This window comes from Myotis yumanensis, unplaced genomic scaffold (assembly GCF_028538775.1).
Source record: "Myotis yumanensis isolate MYYU_CA2020_CCGP unplaced genomic scaffold, mMyoYum1.0.hap1 SCAF_9, whole genome shotgun sequence".
NCBI lineage: Eukaryota > Metazoa > Chordata > Mammalia > Chiroptera > Vespertilionidae > Myotis > Myotis yumanensis.
Genome location: NW_027223760.1, coordinates 47,543,875 through 47,561,706, shown reverse-complemented (window position 1 = coordinate 47,561,706; position 17,832 = coordinate 47,543,875). Strand labels below are relative to the sequence as shown.

The window sequence follows — 17,832 nt, the reverse complement described above, 5'->3', positions numbered from 1 at the left end:
TGCACATATAACTAAGATCAATAAACAGGCTCATGAATAGAATGGTAGAGCAGCGCTCCCCAGTGGGTTACAAGTGAAATGTGAGATATTGGTGGTGGGACATTTCTTATAAAACACTTTAACCCATTTTTAACAATCATGCAGGAATTTACAATAGTTGAAGTTATATGTTATCATTACCTGTAAGGCTTCCTGTGTAAACATACTGAATTCAGAAATTACTCCTGCTGCTAGAGGGCGCTCTGTCATAGTTACACCAGGCAGCACTTTATGAGTTGTGTCATGCAGGTATTGTTATTTTTTAATATTTGCTATGATGTGGAAAGATCACAACTATGATTAATTTTGGCATTTATTTGACAATTATTAATTGGTAATATTATTTATAATTTATTTACATAGCCTCTGTTACCCTCTGTCAGAAAAGAACAGATATTTTTAAATATAACCCAAAAGAAACAAACAACAAAAAAAAGTAAATATTAATCCTTTAAATCAAGTAAATTTAACATTAGAGAAAACTCACTACATTGTCTTTATTTTTCTCATTTTTGTAGGACCAGAGAACTTCATCCTGAGCCAGCACTGTGTTTGAAACTGCAAAGAGCTTATTTAACAAAGGCAATTGCAGATTAATATTGATTTAAAAGATATGAGGTATAGTCCATGTGAAATCTACAGAACTTCTATTTTGTATTTTATGCAATCCAATATTAACATTTATATACGTTTCTTAAGCATGAACTGAGAATCAGAAGACATGGGCTAAAGAGCATTTGGAACAACTTAACAAAAATACTAGTTTAGCACTATGCTAGGTGCTAAGGATTCATAAATAAATAAGACTGATCTGTATTAGAGGGAAAATAAACATGCCATAAAATTAATTGAGGTTAAGGAGGTAAGTGCTGCAATAGCCATGGTCAAGCACAGAGAAAGTTGTGGTACAGTAGTTACCTGGGGTGGGGGGAGCTCTTGTCATTTTTCCGAAGGATGGAGAGATCACAAAGTGACCTCCGAAGAGGCTTCTGGTCTCCAACAGGCACTCCCTTTCTTTGCACTTCTAGAAGAGTTGGGAGCCTTAATGCAAAAAGTGTTTCCAAACTTGAATTCCAAAATAACTCTCACTTATTTTAACCTTTAATTATGCTTGAGGTGCCGAAACCGGTTTGGCTCAGTGGATAGAGCGTCGGCCTGCGGACTGAAGGGTCCCGGGTTCGATTCCGGTCAGGGGCATGTACCTGGGTTGCGGGCACATCCCCAGTGGGAGATGTGCAGAGGGTGGCTGATCAATGTTTCTCTCTCATCGATGTTTCTAACTCTCTATCTGTCTCCCTTCTTCTCTGTAAAAAATCAATAAAATATATTTTTAAAAAAATTATGCTTGAGGAATATTCTTCCTTTCCTATTATTATCTCTGAACATCTTCAGTGAGCTTTTATTGTTCACAAATGTATTGTGAAACATAATTTATGCAAGGAATTTTGCTCCATTTGATGTACATTTGGTTATATACTTTTTATCTTATATAGTGGAAGGCTTGGACTAGAGCTTTCTTGCAAGAAATGAAATGAAACGAGGGTTAACTTATAACTTAGTAAATTAAGCGGAAATGTTCAGACTGCCTGCTGCCATGGCAGTGACGAGGCCAGGCTGAGAAGCTGGGGCCCAGACACCGCAGCGGTGGTCAGACCTCCGGACCATGGATTCACTTCCTCTCTGCTTCTGCAGTGAAAATGTGGCCTCAGATATTACCTGTTGGCATAGGCTTTTTTTTTTCCTCATTATAACTATACCAGCCCACAATCCAGTGTTACTTGGAAACACACCTGTGGTTTGTTTTAAAAATAACATGAATCCATAGATTCAACAAAATCATAGCAGAAATGTGTAATAGGAAATACTACATAGAAAAATACATTTCTAAAGACATTTCAGGTGCCCCATTTTGATTCTTTGGTATAACTTCTACATGTTATTTAGTGACTTCATGATGATTTGTGACTGTTTAGCAGGTCTATGAAATACTTCAATTTTCATAGAAAATTTTTAATTTCAAAATAATAGCATAGTTTTGCATGATAGGAAAGCAGCTTTTTGTTTTTCAGGCTATTTCACAACATGCTCTCATTATGAAAGCATACTGTTTTTTCAATAAAGTCACCAAAAAGGGTGTTTTCCTTCATGTGATTATTAATAACTAAGGATAATTTATCAAATATATTGACAATTACTGATAATTGCTAAGAAGCTGTTCTGAAAGTCATAAGCCAGTATTCTTGCAGAACACATAACAGGTGTTCCCACTCCCTGTGTCCTTTGTATACACATTCATTCTGTATTCAAATCACAGAAGCAAGAGGCAGGATAGGGTCTGTTACCTCACTGCTAATTTCCCTAGCAAATAAACCAGCAGCTGCTGGTCCATGAACCAAGTGGCCACTAGGAACAGGGCACCGTATACATGGGGCAGGATGCTTTCATGGAGCCCTTCAGCCGTACCGTTGGGGTCTTTCAGTGCAAAATATACCTCCTTCTCTTAGGTAAGCCACTGCATGATTTGTGTTTTAGCTGTGTGTGGTTTTTTTAAATTGTGGGTTTGAGGTAAATATTTGTTTTAGGCCGTAGATTTATTTAGATAATTGAAGAACAGCTCAGAACCTTTTAAACAATAACACACTTTGTTTCAACAAGGAATCAGGAACATTTAATAGAAATAAGGTTCAATCAATAGATGGTTATTGTTTCTTAGAACAATACTTATTGTCACTAGCACTCATTAAGAAAGTCAAGACATTCTAAAAACCTAATGAATTTCTTTTTTTTTTTTTTAGAGAGAATTTACATATACATTTCATTTTGGCAAATACTCTTATAGGCCATGAATTTGTGACTGCTTATAGTGAAACTCAAAAACAATTTATGATAATTTTTTTTGCTGTTCTTATTCTAGATAATGTGTCAAACCATTAGCTTCACTTCATTTTAAATTACCTATCTTATGAAATATGGAAAAAGATAAGGTTCCAAACTGACAAAAAATACTTTATACGCAATACGGAGAAGTGTGTTTTAAATAGTATTATTTTTCCAAAAGGCCTTGAGCTTTTCTTTTTGCCCAGTGGCTATTCCTATTAAATTTTTTTTCTGTACCTGAATATTTTTCCTCAATTTCTTTATCCTTAGAGTTTAAAAGAATCTTTCACCAAAATTCCCACTGTTTGTCATCATTATTTTCATACGATGTTCTCTTTTTCATTCTTCCTATTTATCAGTTTTAGAAGTCAAGGTTAGTTCCTTGTTTACATTCAACAGATAGGAATTTTTAAAAAGATGGTTATTTCTTTTATGTTAAGAACAACTTAGCTAAATGAGCAATTTAAGTTTTAGCCTTCTTCAGTTGTTCAGAGGCTTGTTTTCACTGGTATATTTCATTATGGTTTTCATTGTAAATAAGATTGTTATTCAAACTTGTACCTAATGATGTATATATCCCACATACTTGAAATATACAGTTTGGCTGAGGCCGGTTTGGCTCAGTGGATAGAGCGTCGGCCTGCAGACTGAAGGGTCCCGGATTCGATTCCGGTCAAGGGCATGTACCTGGGTTGCGGGCACACCCCCAGTGGGAGATGTGCAGGAGGCAGCTGGTCGATGTTTCTCTCTCATCGATGTTTCTGGCTCTCTGTCTCTCTCCCTTCCTCTCTGTAAAAAATCAATAAAATATATTTAAAAAAAAAAAAGAAATATACAGTTTGTAAATTTTTTTTAGTGTTTGAGTTTTCCTTAGTTGTGACTTTTCTGAGTGTGTATGTTTCTAATTTAAACCTATATTGATTTTTAGCTTTTTTAATTTAAAAAAATCAAACAGTTGACATAACTGGCTTTTTATCTTTGTGCATTTTTGTGTGATTTGAAAGCATCCTGTGTGTCAGTGCCCCACTTATTTTTAATTTTACAACAACGGGACTGTGGTCATTTTACAACTAATGCTTTTGTTAGTGGCTTGCAGAAGAACTTAGAGACATTTCACTTGAGGAATTCAACTAAAATAAATTAAGATATATTTTAGAGAAGTAGCAAGTTCATAGGTAGTTATAGCAGTTATTGTCCCTTAAGACTTTCTTACACAAATTTACTTTTTTCCATTAGTAGTATGTTGTAAAGACCATAGGTAATGTGGGACTCTGTTTTTGGAATACTGAATTATCTGTTTGCTTTCCTTTAAAAAAAAAACAACTTAAAAATTGGAAGCCCAAAATGTAGTTTGTGAAGTCTACTCAAAGTAAAACTTTATAATTCCTATTTTCTCTAAATACGCAAGACTTTATTTTCAGTCAACAATAGTTGTGTTATGCTTGCTAATATCATACATGATAATGGGGAAGTAAATGCCAACTATTTTGAGCTACAGCTAGAGGTCACTTTGTGAAAGTTTGATGTTTATATTCAACACAGTGAAACTGGCCTAGGGAGTCTTTTGTTTCTGGAATATAGGTAAATTTTACAATGACTTGAGGTGTTCCTTAATACTGTACATTCTAGTGCTACACTATTTAAAGGAGTCTCTACCGGGGAAATTATTGCTATAATTTTTATTTCAGATTATTAATGGTATTAGCAATGTTTCTTCAATTTACTATGCCCTATATGCAAAAAGTATAAGAGTTTTCCTTTTCTATACTCAAAAAGTATTAGTTAATCTAATAATAAAATGAATTTTAAGTCAAGATATTTGAATATCAAAAGCAAATTAAAATTTCATCAATTTTATGTCATTCATTTTTTTGAAGTTTATTTGTTCACACAAAGGTTGACTTTCTCTAAAATCAATAGTTTTAGTTCTTTAGGTTTTCTCATACAACTAGAAAAGAACACTTGAAAAATACTCAAAATGAAGCTAATTTTTTAAAGTTAATATACTGCTAATTGACAGCATGAATTCATCACATTTATAGTGGGAAATACATCAATGGCAAGGGAGTATGTAGTCCTAAAATGTAGAGGAAGCATTCAATTATTTGTTTATTTCCCAAAGTTCACAAGTAAGGATTGCATCATATCAATAGATTCATGTCTTTCCTGCAAAATGAAAATATTTTAGATAACTGAAATAAAGAAAATTGTGTTCCTTGATGACACTCTTAAAACTTGCTAAATATAATTTATCTGGTAAAAAATGGTGTGGGCAACCTAAGGAAACAGCTGTTGTCACAGCTGTGCTTTCTCTCACTGTCATACATATACTTGGAAAAAATTCAAATGACATGACTTCATATCATTTGATGTGATAAGCATAGAATATATGCACACATATTAATGACAATAGATTATTTAAAGTATTATTATGTGATGCAGTTTCTAAAATGGTCCAAAGAACTAGGCCACCCTCCTTAAACAATATTGTCGATATAAATTATTTAATATAAACAATAAGTGCCATATAAATGATTTTCTGCTAATGTAGTTTCATTTTTACCTGGGCTGCAATATTCATATTTAATATTTTATTAAACAGGATTTGCTTCCCTTAACTCTAGTCACAGACTCTCTAATCAGTCTTTTGATACTTAAGATTCAAGTTTCTGGTACAGGATCCAAAATTCACCAACCTTTCTGTTCTAGTCCAGCTGCCTATAAAGTGTTGCACAAACATTTTCAGAATATTACAACCTCAGTTAACCATTTCCAACTTCAACCACACACACACACACACACACACACACACACACACACACACACGTAGATAAGGAAGGCTTTCTTATCCTTTTCAAAAAAAAGGAACAAGGACTTTTGCAATGACTTCCCCAAACGACAAGAACAGACTGGCCAGTTGCATTCAAGGCATCTAGGTCTACATTTCAGTATGACACTGGTTTCTAGGCTGAGCTGTGAAATGTATTAAAGGGACCAACATATCAATAACCAACTACTGAGTTTTATGTTGGTGGCCGTGCAGCCTTCCCAGTTAATTCTGAAGGCAGAATTAATTCCTTGGTAATAAACACAGAATCGCCACTTTATTAAAGTATATCCAGGAATTGGCAATGTATTAAGTGGACTAACACCTGAGACTCAATACTTCAAAATACTTGGTGCCCTTGAGAAATTAAATACAGACCTTCACCTTCAAATGTAGGGTACCTGCTACCCTGAGAAAAGCACCTCAGAATGTCAATAACATAAACAAGAGTAAGAGAAGCCTTAGGCTTCATCTAATACTACCCCCTTTTTGCACAGGAGAAACTTGAAGTTGAGAATAAAAAAGATTTATTAAAGTCATTTCACTGACAAATCCTCATTTTTATCCCAAGTGTGTGTCCTTTACTAAGACCTCACATTCAGTGGATTTTTAACTTTATCAAAGTATCAAATACAGTAATCTCTCTCCAAATTTAGAGAATAGGTTCCTGAAATCCCTTATATCAAGGCAATTAGCAGGTGATGGATTTAGGGCTACATGGTGAAAGTGGGGTAAGGGAGTCTAAGATGAGGAGTGAATGATAAAACCATAAATATTTTTATGTGCACTCCAGTAAAACAGAAGACAGAAACACCCAATAAAAATGGTGGGAATTGCATCTTACCTAAGATAACAATAATGGCTACTAAAAAGCTAGTTTTTATTTATTGTTTATTACTTACCAGGAGCTTCCTCTCACCAATTTCAATGAAAGGCATGTAAACTCATGTTGTTTTGTGCAGATGACACATATACCAAAATGATTTTTTAAAATATTTTTATTGATTTCAGAGAGGAAGGGAAAGGGAGAGAAAGATAGAAACATCAATGATGAGAGAGGATCGTTGATGGCTATCTCCTGCACACCCCCTACAGGGATTGAGCCTGCAACCCGGGTATGTGCCCTGACAGGGAATCAAACTGTGATCTCCTGGTTCAAAGGTCGATGCTAAACCACTGAGCCACGCCAACAGGGCACCAAAGTGAATTTTTTCCTGTACTGTCCCCCATCCAAATTCCTGGGGGACATTGACTTCAAGAGCCTTGTTCCTCTCTGTCAGCCTCTGCTTCACGTATCTCAGGCATCACTGGTTTCAAGTCTTAGATTTACTCTCTTGTCTTCCTTTTCCTCTCTTATGATTTCCTTGCAGAAACCATTACTCCTTTCCTGCAATCCACTTTGCCTCCTCTTCAGAATTTCCAGCTACCAGTTCCTTCTTTTCCTAATGATTCAAATTGGGAACTACAAATTTAACATTCTTACACTTTCCAGAAAAGAAAACAGAAGCAAATCCTCATACCTTTGTAACCCTTTTGTTATGGACCAAATCACTAAAACAAATGTGCAGGTACAGCCCATTATGAGAAAAAAAAAAATTTACAAGTCAACCACAAATATACACAGAGCCCAAGGAGACTGTAAGACTCATGTTTATTTTTCCCATAGAGTCACCTAACTTTCAGTCCCTATAGTCAGTTTCAATTGAGCACCTAGGAGTTCCTTCTCCCTGTAACCTCCCCTGATCTTCCTCTTTCTCCTCCTGAGTTCTTTGCATGCTCCAGGGTCTTACTTTCTGCTACTAGCTGGCCAAAGACCAAAAGGATGGAAATCTTTGCCCCCACCTGTACCCTGGGATGGAAAGAGAAATTTACTGTCGGTAGAACTTGATACCTCCTAGGAGCAGGCCTACATCTTTCACTTTCTCCAAAGAACTCATTGTATAACTGACCTTTATACCTTCCCTTCCTAATATTGATGGCTTTTCATAACAAGACTCAGAGGAAGCTTTAAGATCCCCTTCCTAGTAGGGATGAAAAGGGGAAGCAATCAAAGAAGATAAACATTTTGTATATGAGGAAATTGAAATTGTGAAGCCTGATTTAATGTATAATTTCGAATTAACGAATTAACAGGTAGCCCAGCACTATGCAGTTTCTTCAAAGGATGCCCTGTAAACCTTAACCCTTTCCCTTACAAGTCACTACCCGCCTGAGGCAGCCAGAAACAATGGCCAGGGTCACAAAGTATGTTAAGCTAAAGTTAATATCTTGACCTAAATTATGTTTCAGTTCCTGAGCTCTAAGGTGGAACAACCCCCCCTCCCCCACCCTCACCCCCCACCCCAGCTCCTTTTCCATAAAACCAGACAGAGAGATTCCAGAGCAGACCTCAGAGCTGTCCTCAAGATCTGAAGAAATAATTTATTATCAATCAGCTCCTAATACCACCCTGAACCTCTAACCCACAGTGTCTTGTGATTTCTGCCCTGTATAATCTGTAACCTATATTCCATTGGGGAGTTCCAGTTTTTGAGCATTAACTTCCTGTTCTGCATGGTGCCATTCATAATCAACTAGCCAATCTTCTTTCTCAGTGTTTAATGTTTGGCTGTGCTAACACCAACTGGACAAACTCTTTTCAATAGCAATTGTAAGATATTTATTTGTGCCTAAATTCCCATCTCTTCTCAGCTCAGATTTTATTCCATCATCACCCATATGTATTCTGCTTCATCAAGATTTCTCTTTCTAGTGCATCGTTCCAATAGCTACAAAGATGCTGTTCAGCATCCATCCTGAGAAAAATAGAAGAAAAGTTTTGCTGCTCCCCTTCACAGCAAAGCTCCCCAGAAGTAATGTCTATACTCACTGTCTCCAATTTCCTTTCCTTTTTTTCTCTTACTGTTCAAAATACTTCACATTTAAGTTCCTCCATTCCCTCCTTCACTATTTCAAATGTGCCATATTGCTACTTTTAAAAATGAAGATTTTGAACCAAAGAGATTTTAATTAAGACCTCAGCGACATGGTAGCCTAAACTAAGGAAGACTCTCTTCTCAATTGCAAATACATAGAAATGCTAAATAAAACAGTGCATCATGACACAAGGTAAAGATGGGGAAATCTCTAACTACCCAAAACTAGAAAGAAACCTGCAGACATAGAAGTACATGGGCCAAACAACCCAGGCAAATAGGCAGGAGCCAGAGCTATGCACTTGGCAGAGCTCCATGCCCCCAAAGTCCTCCAGGGCCATCCTTCCCTCTTAAACCCACTTTAATCCAGCTTTCATGCCTAGTATTCCCTCTTGGATGTCTAATGGGCATCTAAAATGAACATGTCCAAAACTGAACCCTGATCTTCCCCCAGAAAAGCTGTTCTCCTCACAGTCTTCCCATGATAACTTTATTACTTGTCCATTAATAAACAACAACTCCACTCTTCCAACTGATCAGGTCAACAACCTTGGAGTCATTCTTGACTCTTCTTGGTTTCTTATATCCCACCCCCAATGTGTCATCAAATTAGCACCACCAGCCTTTTATCACGGAATCTTTTACTATTACCCTGGTCTACAGCACAATCATCTCTTGCCTACTTTACTGTCATCACCTCCTAAGTGGTCTCCTACTCCTTCTCTTGCCCACACCTGTCTATTCTCACAGCAGCTGAAATGCGCCCAAAAAACAAAAACAAAAAGATCATCTCTCTCTCTGTTCACAAAATTCTAGTGGCATCCCTATCTCAGAGAATAATTGCCTAAGTGTTTTCCATGACCCTAAAACTTGGCCTGATCTGGCCTTGACCACCTTTCTGACCTCATGTCTTACCACATGCTCCTCCTCCTCCTCCTCCCCCTCCTCCTCCGTGCTCCATCTACTCCTGCCTCTTGCTGTTTCTCAAGCACACCAGCCAGATTCCTGCCTCTGGGCAAGAATAACTGATCATGACTGATAATGATTTAATGTCACTCTCCTTGGGGTATTTGCATCTGGCAAGGCTTTGGCTAAAAGGAAAAACTTCCAATAATGGACTATGAAGCCATTTTAGAAGACTTTGGAGGAAGACTTTTGGGAGGAAGTAGTTTCTCGAATCACATAGTTTGATTAGGATCTATGACTCAGACATTAATATAGTCACAATTTTAAAATTTTTAAAAGTTTCATGGACTTTAGAACTAATAATCTTACCCAGTTCTCCTTTTCCCATTATTCTTTAACAGTCATAGACAGTAACTTCTGCTTTTCCGTAAAGAAGTCATGTAATCAACACAGTTTTTGGGTGGAGTTTTTCAAATGCAGAAGGTTTCAGAGACAAATATTTACCTCGCCAGGAAACCGGTACCAGAATGGTCAGGGGCTAGAAGCTGCTCTTCTTTGAAAGAAATTATCATCTAATCTGGTTCTCTCTGCACTGCCTCTTTAGATTGTGAAATGTGGCTCAGAGTCTTTACTGCTTTCCTCTCCTTTGTTACAGGCGCTTGCTCGGGGCTGAAGGTGGTGGTTCCATCATACACTGTCCATGGTATCAGGGGTCAGGCCCTCTACCTCCCTGTGCACTATGGATTCCACACTCCGGCATCAGACATCCAGATCATATGGCTGTTTGAGAGACACCACACGATGCCCAAATACTTACTGGGCTCTGTGAACAAGTCTGTGGTTCCCGACTTGGAATACCAACACAAGTTCACCATGATGCCACCCAATGCATCTCTGCTCATCAACCCACTGCAGTTCACCGATGAAGGCAATTACATTGTGAAGGTCAACATTCAAGGAAATGGAACTCTCTCAGCTAGTCAGAAGATACAAGTCACTGTTGATGGTGAGTCCACTGTAAATGCTATGGGCAGCTGGGAAGCATGGCAGTTAGCCATGACTCAGATTAGACTACCTGGGCTGTAGGTACTGGCTCTCCAATTTTGGGCAAATTAATTAACCCACAAAGCCTCCGTGTCTCGCAGCGCGAATGGCATTGTCTACCTCATGAGGTTTTCTGAGGGTTAAATCAAAGAGGAATGTGAAGGATATTCAGTGCCCAGCTAACGGTAATCAAGCAATAAGTAGAACTTTTTTGTTTGCCGAGAAATTATCAAGTATAAAGTAATGAGATTGAGAAAATTTCATTTTCTCAGTGCAGAATGCACCCTGGGAAGATCTCTAATTTTGTCACATGGAGGTTTTTAAAAATATATATATATTTTTTTTATTGATTTTTTACAGAGATTAAGGGAGAGGGATAGAGAGTTAGAAACATCTATGAGAGAGAAATATTGATCAGCTGCCTCCTGCACACTCCCTACTGGGTATGTGCCCGCAACCAAGGTACATGCCTTTGACCAGAATCGAACCCAGGACCCTTCAGTCTGCAGGCCGACATTCTATCCACTGAGCCAAACCAGTCAGGCACATGGAGGTTTTTATTTTGACACACTGGGTGGGGGAGGATGAGACCTGTTCAAGGACCAGACTGAAGAAACAATGGACGTTGTGGGAAATGTCTTCTGAGGGAGAGTGGGGTCAGCTAACGATCAGACAGTTGTTTTCTTTAGTGAGGTATTTAAATGGCATACCTTAACTATACTATGCCCAAAGGCCAACTTCTCATTTTCCCCTCTAAACCCATTTTTTTTTTTTACAATATTTCTCCTAAATTTTCATAAGTACCAACTCCATTCCATCAATTGCTTAGGGCAAAACCTTGCCATTACCATTGACCTCCCCCCCTTTTTCTCATGTCCCACATCCAGCCCATGAGTTAATCCTGTCAGTCTCACCTTCAAAATATACAGAGATTTCCATCACTTCTCACCACCCCCACTACTGCCCCACTCCACCCCACCATCAGCTCTGCCTAGGGCCTAGGCCCTAGACCAGTGACACGCGAACTCATTTTTTTGATTGATTTTTCCTTGTTAAATGGCATTTAAATATATAAAATAAATATAAAAAATATAAGTCTTTGTTTTACTATGGTTTCAAATATCAAAAAATTTCTATATGTGACACAGCACCAGAGTTAAGTTAGGGTTTTTCAAAATGCTGACACGCCGAGCTCAAAAGGTTCGCCATCACTGCCCTATACTATCCTAGTAGCCTGATACCTAGCCTCCATTTCTACTCCTGCCTACTGTAGCTTAAAATCCTCCCATAGCCTTCTATCTCACTCAGAATAAAAGTTAAAGTACTAAGAATGGCCTACAAGGTCCACCATGATTTCCCCATCATAGCCAATAGCTATGTGATTCCATTCCCTACCTCACTTTCCGACAGTCTGCTGTGGCTACTCTGGTCAATTTGTTCTCCCTAGAACAGGACCTTTGTACTTGCTGTTCCCTCTACCTAGACTGCTTTTCTCCTAGATAATAGTATGATTCTCTCTCCTATTTCCTTTAGGTCTCAGCCAAAATGGGAAAGAGAGAGAGAGAGAGAGAGAGAGAGAGAGAGATCTTTCAAGGCACTTATTTCCACTCAACCTATTATATATTTTTACTAATTTAGTGTTTATCTTCCCCTCATAGAATATAAGGTACATGGTACATGGGAGCAGAAACTTTGTATTATTTTCTGCTTTGTCCTCAGTGCCTAAACCTGTTGCTGCCCATTAGTAGGTACTCAGTGTATATTTGTGGTGTAAATGAGTGGAGATCAAATTTGTGGGGCAGCAAATACACAGGTTGTGGAAGCAGATGCCTAGAGAGTAAATTTGGGGAACAAAAAGAAGAAAAATCTAAAGGGAATTTTTCATGAAATTCTCCTGTGTAGTATCCTATCTATCCCCAAAACTTTTAGTAGAACATCCATTACTTGTTAATGTGTAGTAAAATTGGATCTGTTTAGAGAAATGCAACCAAAAAGCCTTAATAAGGGTTTAGGGGCCTACGCAAAAAGTATTCTCAGGAGATTTCCACATCTGAGTTACACTATTTAGGCAAATATGTGATTACAATATTAATGTCTATTCTAATGATTGATTCTCTCCATATGAGATCTTTCACATGTTATCTATTTGACTTATCTCATATCATGTATATTTCCACACAGACATATAAGAAACATGGACTTTTTAATGTAATAAGTGTACACAATTAGTTTTTCTTTTCTAATCATAATAATGCAAACAAAGCTATTCCAAATCCTTTGTCCTTGCCAGAAAAGATAAAGAATTAAAATAAAGGGACAAGCCAGTTGATTTCACCCATCTTGAAAAAGGCTGGAGACTACGGAACTCCTCAGTTGCCCTGCAGGCTGCCCTTTCAACTCCCCTTCTCCTTATCTTTCATATTTTCCTATCTCCTCTGGGCTGAAGGCTTGAATCTGTTTGTTCCGTAATAAGCATTTTCCAGTGTAGAAAATTGTATGAGTCGAGGCAGATTTACTTAAGATACATCAACCTGGTTATAAGCTTGATAGGAAATTGAAATCTTAATGTTGGAGCCAATCATCTGTCACTTCTATATCATCTCACTCTCTCTGTATCCTGTAGTCATACACAGGAGATTATTAAACCCATATCTCTCCAAAATGCTGCAGAGAAATAGTCAGATTTAAAGCCCTCTTCATTTTGCCACTGATTGCTATGTAACTCTGGGCTAGTCACTGTCCTTTATCAAACCAAGTCAAGCACCTCAAAAATTAATGAAGGTTGCTAAAAATGATTGTAGATATTGATGTAATTTCCACCCTTATCCAACAATTTAGGAGTTAAAACTCAGAGAAGAAATATATACTCATTCAGCCCAGCCAGTGTGGCTCAATGGTTGAGCATCAACCTATGAACCAGGAGGCCGCCAGTCAATCCCTGGTCAGGGCACATGACCAGGTTGTGAGCTCAATCACCATTGAGGGGCATGCAGGAGGCAGCAGATCAATGATTCTCCCTCATCATTGGTGTTTCTCTCTCTCTTTCCCTCTCTCTCTCTCTCTCTCTCTCTCTCTCTCTCTCTCTCTCTCTTCCTCCTTCCCTTCCTTCCTCCCTCTCTCTCCTCCATCCTCTCTGAAATCAATCAAAATATATTTTTTACAAAATAAATATATACTCATTCTTAGAAATTTACTCATTTGTCAGATATCACATTACTACAATGTATTGGACTCATGACATAAAACTGTTTTCCTATATCTCAAAGTTCCAATAGGAATCTCTACTGAGATTTTGTCTTTTACATCCCTAATTTGATATAATCCCAGTATCCTATTTTCAGATTGAGTCAGTTTTGAAATGTAGGTACTGGTTTGTTAGAGTGACAAATGTAATGTTGCAAAACCAAATGCACAGCAACTAAAACATACAATTAGTTCGCTTACATAAAAGGAAAAGTAATGGGTACATATATGATTTTCTAAAACTTTCCCTCAATTCCCCACAGGTATATATATATGAGCTTTATATCATGCAAACAGTAGAAATTTGGATTCACCACATCCATCCCACCAGCTGCCCTTGGGATTTAGGGCAAGTCAAGAGAGGGGGTTAAGCATGTTTTGTCTGTGAGAGTATATCTTCACATTGTCAGCAAGCACAAAACAGGAAAGAGGGCCCCTGGTGTTCTCCACCACTAACTTCCATTAGCTATAAAGGTTTTCATTAGGAAATCCTTGACGAGTAAGTCCCAGAATGTGATTATTTATCTGCTATGAATTACATTTTTATATTTTATTGTTTTGCATTTTTAGTCTCTTCCTGAATTATCGCCTGAACCATTTACATTTACAAAGTGTAAAACTGTAGAATCATTTCCCCGAGATTTAATATGTGAGAGACCTCATAGATTTTTGTTAAAATGTCATGGTGGTAAAAATCATTTCTCTCTCTCTTTGATATTGCAGACCCTGTCACAAAACCCATGGTACAGATTCAGCCTTCCTCTGGGGCTGTGGAGTACGTAGGGAACATGACGCTGACATGCCTGGTGGAAGAAGGTACCCGGCTGGCTTACCGGTGGCTAAAAAATGGGAGACCTGTCCATACCAGCTCCACCAACTCCTTTTCTCCCCAAAACAACATTCTTCATATTGCTCCAGTGACCAAAGAAGACATTGGGAATTACAGTTGCCTGGTGAAGAATCCTGTCAGTGAGATGGAAAGTGACATCATTATGCCCACCATATATTGTAAGTTAAAAAAAAAATCATAACTTTTCTTCTGGGAAGTTGTCACAAGGGTGGTCACAGAGACTATCAATACCAAATGCCATTTGATTTTTATAGTGGAGCTATAATCACACTTCCTAGATACTGTCTTATCATGAAATATATTTGCTTGCACAACCCTATTTCTTGAAGTTCAAGTTGAGATACTGGCCAAGGGCCTTTCCGGATACATTTTGTGACAGTGCATTGTGTGACCTTATTTCCAGTGGAAAGTAGGAACCTCAATTTCAAGAACCCAGAACTATGCGGAAGGCACTAAGTTATTCACCCCCAAGGAGGGTAAGTTGGTCATCTTAAACTAGGAGAGAGACGTGCTCTGTAACTGACCAAAGGAAAGAATAACATGCCCAGGCTCTTCTCCCCCGCCCCCCATTTCCTCAGCTCCATGATGAGAGTCAGGGTATTGGGAGGATCATAGAGAAGACAGTTATTCCTCAGTAAGGTATTCAGTTTCCCAGGGAACAGCAATTAGTTCAAATTTCAATTTTCTTTGGTCCTTTTTGTTTCTGTTGTTCTTTAATCTCATGTACAGAGTTAAGTTAATCAAACTCTTCAGTTCATGTCATAACGTCATCACCAACCCAAACACGATTCCTCTCTTTATTATATTTTAAACCCAGTCCTCTCTACTCCAGAGCACCAACTCTAGCATGTTTAATATCACATGGTAATGTTAGCTTTGCACAGAGCTTCTCAACCTCCACACCAGTGACATTTTGGGCTGAACAACTTCATTGTTATGAGATGTTTATAGGATGTTTAACAGCATCCCTGACTTCTACCCACTACATACCAGTAGCAACACCCTCCAGTTGGGACAACTTAAAATATCTCTAGACATTGCGATATGTTCCCTAGAGTGGGAGAGGGGGAAAAATCTCCCCTAGTTGAAAACCAATGGCCTATCCCACTGGGAAGTCTTCTTCTTTTTAAAAAAAAAATATATATATATATATTATTGATTTTTTACAAAGAGGAAGGGAGAGGGATAGAGAGTTAGAAACATGCATGAGAGAGAAACATCCATCAGCTGCCTCCTGCACACCCCCTACTGGGGATGTGCCCGCAACCAAGATACATGCCTTTGACCGGAATGGAACCTGGGACTCTTCAGTCCACAGGCCGACGCTCTAGCCACTGAGCAAAACTGGTCAAGGCCCGGGAAGTCTTCTTATCAGATACCATATAGCTCAGAGCACAGCTAGAAGAGCAGTGTGAACAGGAACAGTGAGCCATGCAGAGGAAGAATTCTCACCCCTGTGGCCTGAGGATGGAGGGTTCAGCTGGTGGAACCGTAAGGGTAGAATTAAGCCTGGTAAACTCAGAATTCAGTGAGTTTAACGATGAGCCAGTTCCTTCTATCAAAAACAGAAGAAATTTTATTATTAAAGAGTGCCAAAGACAGAAATTATAGTTTTTCACAGAGAAATACCAAAACACCACTCACTGCAAGCAAATTATATAAGATTTGTTTCAATCATTAGTTGTGATAATTTCAATAACAATGGTACTATTTTTACTGTATAGCTGAACTTTTAGCTTTATTTTTAGTTTTACATAAACTTATATTCTGATAACATTGTGGAAAAACTGTGTGCTAAGAAATAGATTCATAGAGAAAATATAAATTGTGACTATAATATGCACAACTAGCATTGAATTGGAATGAAAAATTTGGTACCGTCTATTTTTTTGGTACTGTCTATTTACTACGTGGTCACATTTTTGACTGAATAAGGCTATTCTGATATGAATTAAAACTTCCATTCAACTTCAAGTACTACAGACCTAAGCTTCAAGTTACTTAAACAGATGTAAGGAATGTGAGCAAACTGAATCAAATCTAGGGCTATGTAGACACATTCTTAGATTATTCTTTATTGTTTGGTCTAAATGGTTTGCATTCACATAGAAAAGGTACAAAATGCAAAACAAGATATTAAACCAACCAGATTTTATCTACTGAATATCAATCCCAAGGAACCATCATCATTCAGTGCAGTGACAGACAACAGGAAGTGAGATCCTGTTGGAGCTTTCCCTGTTAACCATAGGAAACCTGATCATGATTTGTTTTGATCACATGCTCTAATTAACATCACGTCATTTGGAGAGTCAGTGGATAGCACAGTGGTTTTGGGCCTCAGCTGTGAATTCAGACCGCCTGGGTTAAAGACCTGGTTCTGTCCCTTTCTGTGCACCAGTTTCCTCATCTCCTTATCTACACTCTCCCCAATGTAAGAGGGATGGAGCATTAAGTGAAATTTTATGTATAAAGAAGTCAGCGAGAGGCACCTAGGAAGAACACAATAATGTTAGCTCTTTTTTTCCCTTTGAGACACAATTATGCCGACATAATTGGCAACATGGCAGCAAGAAGTTATGGAAAGCCTGGGTAATTTAGAAAACACCTGCAAAGAAAAAAACCGAAAGAATACCTTTAGGAGAAATTTTTTCTTCCTTAAACATTACCATTTTTAAAATTAACATATTTTGTTTTTCTATATGAAAATATTTTCTTTGCATTAATTCTTTCTTACATTTATCTCTTATTTATCTATCTATCTTTAAACCCTGGCCACAAAGTTAAATAAAATATTCCTGGAGGAAACTGCATAAATAATTAGGCACATTAAAGTGTCATTTGTATTTTTACTCTTTTATTTTGCTATATTGTTTATTTTAATCTGGAAAAGGGAAAATAAGATTTTTCTTTCAACATGTTCAAGTTTATGTCCCAATCTCATTATCACAGAATATGATGATACATAGTGTGGAAAGCATAAAAATGGGGAGAAAATCCATTAGTCACACCTGTAAATGTTAAATATTATGCTTTAAATGCTATACCTTCTTTCCTTTCCTTTGTTATTTGAAAGAATTAAAATATCCCAATTTGAATAAAGTCATATTTTCAAATATATCTTCTTTTAT

At 37.6% G+C, this 17,832-nt stretch overlaps 1 protein-coding gene across 3 annotated transcripts in view; it reads left to right on the top strand.

The window, feature by feature from the left end:
- Nucleotides 1–2,464: 2,464 nt before the first annotated feature.
- Nucleotides 2,465–17,832, top strand: part of HEPACAM2 (HEPACAM family member 2) — a 40,572-nt gene continuing 25,204 nt past the window's right edge. For 2 of the 3 annotated variants that reach the window (XM_070425117.1, XM_070425118.1), the window contains exons 1-3: nucleotides 2,465–2,543; nucleotides 10,220–10,570; nucleotides 14,575–14,859. In XM_070425117.1, coding sequence (XP_070281218.1) covers nucleotides 2,465–2,543; nucleotides 10,220–10,570; nucleotides 14,575–14,859 — 715 coding nt within the window. Of the gene's footprint in view, nucleotides 2,544–10,176; nucleotides 10,571–14,574; nucleotides 14,860–17,832 lie in introns of those variants that run through there. The other variant, XM_070425119.1, reaches the window with a different exon arrangement.